Consider the following 4,574-nt stretch of genomic DNA (forward strand, 5'->3'; position numbering starts at 1 on the left):
TCTTAAGAATAATTCATTTTCCGGTTATCCCAACTTTATCGCAAGTATGGCGACTTAATACCCGATTGAACCGTGAATCATTATACACAAACTTACACATACAGAATGTTTTAAATGATTGATGTACTACGATGTTTAATCTTTATGAATCACATCTATCATTGAGCCGATTCATGAGTCAGATTTAATATTTTGTTTGTTGTTTTCAGAAAATCAACGAATTCTCAAACATGTACTACTATTTGAAAAATATGTCCGATAATGACAAAGAGGATGGGCAAGAAGATGAAAAACAAGAAGAATTAAGAATTGTAGAGAATTGTGATACAGTCGACTCTCCACGCCACGAGGAAACTAAGGCCTTGGAAGAACAATCATCAGATCCTTTCAGTGAAGCTTGCACTCAAAACTTAGAAGAGAACGAAGTGAAACCAGGGACGTCAGAAGAAACTGGAAAAAAGCACAGGCCAAATTTAAAACTACCAAATGTAAAAGAACAATTTTACCAAAACGACTTTGTTCCACACGACGACACAGCGGGAAGGATTCAGCAAGCCATCGAACACGATTACTTAGTGCAACCATCAAATATAAAAGTGGAGGACAGTCCTAAATTCCGACCAAATAATTTGTACGCGAATAGTTCCCGCTTATTGCCTCAGCAATCAGAAATATTCTTGTACTCACCCACCGAAGAAAGTAATAAAACTTTCAACATCGAAACCCCAACGAGTGATATTAGCCAAATCAACCTAAATACCAAAGATGTACGTAACAGCGGCAGCATGAAGTCTAGCAAGGAATGCTGCCCTTTAACAGGACAAGAGGAGTTAGCAGAAATTATTAACGACTTCAAAAATAACGTTTTTACCATATCGGAAGTGGAGAAACTTGTAATGGAATGGAGAAATAGAAACGAAACTCAACAGTCGCTTAAAGAGAAACAAGAGCAATTAAATAAAATGCGTGAAGAGTATGACAAAATTCAACAAAAGATAAAAGAAAAATTAAAAAGGCCAACACCATTCGACCGAGTAAAGAAAATGTTTTCGAAGAGCAAAAATAAAAGTAAGTTTCTTTTTAAACCATATTTTAAGCAGAGAGAAATATTATTTTGCTATCAAATTATAGGACAACATATTTTATTTTTCATTTCATAAGTAAAATTCATCTTCCAGATCATGACAGCAATACGGGCACAATCGAGAAAAGGAACGGAAGCACGAGGCCTAACAGTAGCTTAAGCGACAGTAAGTAGTATGACCAATACATTAAATAAATAGATTGTTCATGGAAATGTACTTTACTGCGTTTCATAAAGTAACTTTTGACTTTTGGCTTATCATTTAATTTAAATAATTGCAATACTTTCAGGTTCATCATCGTCAGGTCGTCTCAGCACAGTGAGCGGTGGCAGTGCTGCAGACACCACCAGTGTGCAGTCCGAGCACGACGCACACGCCAGGTCTATTGTAAGTCATCCTTTAACCTTTATATGAATATGAGGAATGAGAAAATATAGTAGAATTCATTGTGGCATGGAACGTGGTGATGATTTGTTTTATTCTGATAAGATATCCTCGAGTACGAGCACACTGACGATGCACACAGCGTGCGATGACAGCCGGCTGGACGACTACCTAATCCCGCCGCCTCCGCGTCCGCTCAACGGCGCGCCGCAGTTCACCACCTTTGGACATCCCAAACATGACAACAGGTCAATATTACTGCTTATATACCCAAACTTTTTAGTAGAAACAGTTGATTTATGTGTAGAAACTCAGCAGGTCTTGCGAAATTTGCTGTGAGCGCTATGCACATTTAAGTTATTGGCTTATTTCTTCTAGGGGTCAACACATGGCTACGATAGTAGAACGCGAGACATCTGCTTCACGTGAAAGACTAGACGAGAGTGAGTCGGGCGGCACGCACCTGCGGCTAAAGTTCCGCGCACGCGACGAACGCGACCCTGCGCATATGTACATGAACATATCAGCCACGCACACATAGACACACGCACTCTGCGTTATGTTGACCCTTACATTCTCTTTGAAATAACAGAGACATATGTCAATCGGTCCAATAGGATTTTTATCCATTGACTCGATTAGCCCAATGAAAACATCCATTAGAGCGTGCGCACGCCTTTGATTAAACTTTCGCTCAACTGTTTAGTCGCGCTTTGTTTCCTATGAGCTTATAAGGAGGTGGGGACACTACTCGATTTTTAGTTGTGCAACTAAACAGTTGAATTGACTGCGAAACGCGATAATTTAGTCAAAATTGTGTCCGCTCTTTTTGTATTTTTAATGTCAGAGATTTTTTCATTTTATTGCAGCTCTAGCATTTATTGTATCAATCATTGCATTAGAAAAATAAAGACTGAAAAACATATACTCCGATTCAACTTTATATTGTAAATATTTTGTAAATACGTAATAATGTAACTGATATTAGATTTAAAGTTCATAGAGGTCTTATTTATTGTCATAATATCTTTAGAAATGATATTAAAAGGTATGGCGCCTTAGTCGATATTGTAAAATAAACGTTTGTAAAATTTGAAGCAGAAAGAAAAAACATTGTTTTTCAAATATTTTATTTAGCACTTTTATATTTAACTTTCCCAAAATGCATTTATACCTGCCTAAATCATGAATAAATTTTGTTAAGTAAAAAAAATTTTTCTTATAACAAACCTTTTCCCTACATGGATTTTAAACTAATTAAATTTCAAGCCGATTGTTAACAATAATTTGCATTTTTTCATTAAATAATAATTGTCACCTAAATTAAACTAAAAAATACTGACAATTCAATGGAAATAATAACAATAGTCTCTTTTAAATTGACTTTTGTACATTTCCAAATACTTTAGCGGCAATTTATGTATAAAATATTTTAACACATTAATCAAAGTAATATAAAAAGATCACCGACTTCGTTGAATTATTAGTAATTATTTTATTTGGACGTAAAAAAGTAAAAGACGTCTCAATATAAAATTACGCGTTTTTGTAACATACATTAGCACAAAATATCACATCTTTTGTCTTTTATAACAGTAATTTCATTAAAATATTTAGCACACGTCGAAGTAGTCGATCTTAAATATATTGTACGTATTTTGACATAAAAATGTTCAAAATTAAAAAAAAAATGCTTTAAAACAATTAAAATAATGGTAACTCAAGTCAGGCTCAAGTGTATCAAATGAAATTATGTATTGGCAAAGATATATTTTTAGAAAATGTAACACTAATTGTGTTATGTATGAAAAACTATACAAAAAATAAACTTTTTATTTAAAACGCAATTAATATAGAGAGCTCATGCTGGAATAATAACAAAAAAATTCTATCTGTCGACTGAACTTTGTAGAGCTTTACACTTGAGCCTTAATTTGTTAGCAAATCTCACATCTAAAAATAAATACAAAACAATACATTAAAATATTAGTATACATAAAATTTTCTAATAATCATTATTGCAAATACAACTGGTTTCAGATATCGCACGAAATTCACGCGCACATGTAAAATTTTATAACGTTAAAATACTGAAGAAGTAATCATGTATACGGATTTCGCTCAAATAGTTGTCCGTTGTCAAGATTATAGCCTGACCAGAAATAAAAACCCTCACCACATCGCGAAAAAATAAAAGTAATTCCATTGCGTATAATAAAATAATAGACGATTGGAACAAACAAGGATTTTTCATTCTTGGTTAGACTATAAGTGACAACTACGACAATGTTCTATCGTCCATCGATTACGTTACAGTTGCCTCTAGACAAAATGACTTTCCATTAACGATATCACGAACAGAATCGACAAAATGTGTAAAAACACATAGGAATAAATGACACAATCACGTGACTTATTGAATGTAATAGGGAATATGCATGTATTTTTTTTCTTTTCTTAAACGATACTTGTTATAAAATAATCAGAAAAAAAAATTGACGCGAAAATATTCAACCATTTTTTTTTTTGGAATTAGAAAAAAGTCCCTTTTTAATGATTAAATTTTACCACTAAATCACATTATATTAAAAAAAATCTTTGCAGGAATGTTTTTTATAGTAATAAAGTAAAATTAAAAAAAAGTTTGGTGCAATTTGGCGTCATATGCATATTGCCTATTGTCTGTTCTATATATTTTTGACTTTTCGTTCAGCGATAGCGATAATCGAATGTTACTTTGTCTAAGGGCAGACTTATAACTCGTGTTATAACACGTTAAATACAATCCTGACAACCAAATCTACTGAGTAGATCGCCTAAGACTAGATACACCAGTTTTTTTGTAAATATATGTAAATACATATTCATAAATACAGTAGAACCTCGATAAGTTAAAGTCCAAGGGCTCTGAAGAGAAGGGAACAAAAAAAATTTTGAGGTTATAGAGGTTCCTAAGTTACCGAGGTTTCAGTTATCGAGGTATATATTTATAAATATATATATATACAGTCAATAAGTAATATATATTATAAATGATTAAGTTTGGTATGCAGCTGTCCGTTGTGGTTGTGCGGTTGCGGTTGCGGTTGCGGCAGCGAAGTGATA

The 4,574-nt window shown here is 33.4% G+C and overlaps 2 protein-coding genes across 2 annotated transcripts in view; one reads left to right on the forward strand and one right to left on the reverse strand.

Annotated features, from left to right (window-relative positions):
* The window catches only part of LOC106106433 (phosphoinositide 3-kinase adapter protein 1), a 4,261-nt gene extending 2,056 nt beyond the window's left edge, over positions 1–2,205 (forward strand). The window contains exons 7-12 of the mRNA XM_013287011.1: positions 8–44; positions 210–1,068; positions 1,179–1,250; positions 1,375–1,472; positions 1,575–1,717; positions 1,848–2,205. Coding sequence (XP_013142465.1) covers positions 8–44; positions 210–1,068; positions 1,179–1,250; positions 1,375–1,472; positions 1,575–1,717; positions 1,848–2,010 — 1,372 coding nt within the window. The 3' untranslated portion in view covers positions 2,011–2,205. The remainder of the gene's footprint in view (positions 1–7; positions 45–209; positions 1,069–1,178; positions 1,251–1,374; positions 1,473–1,574; positions 1,718–1,847) is intronic.
* A 1,152-nt stretch (positions 2,206–3,357) lies between these two features.
* The window catches only part of LOC106106434 (non-lysosomal glucosylceramidase-like), a 7,458-nt gene continuing 6,241 nt past the window's right edge, over positions 3,358–4,574 (reverse strand). Inside the window, exon 12 of the mRNA XM_013287012.1 lies at positions 3,358–3,422. Within this exon, the coding sequence (XP_013142466.1) occupies positions 3,358–3,422 (65 nt within the window). The remainder of the gene's footprint in view (positions 3,423–4,574) is intronic.

The sequence above is a fragment of the Papilio polytes genome, unplaced genomic scaffold, assembly GCF_000836215.1.
Source record: "Papilio polytes unplaced genomic scaffold, Ppol_1.0 DF822178.1, whole genome shotgun sequence".
In the NCBI taxonomy this organism is placed as follows: Eukaryota; Metazoa; Arthropoda; class Insecta; order Lepidoptera; family Papilionidae; genus Papilio; species Papilio polytes.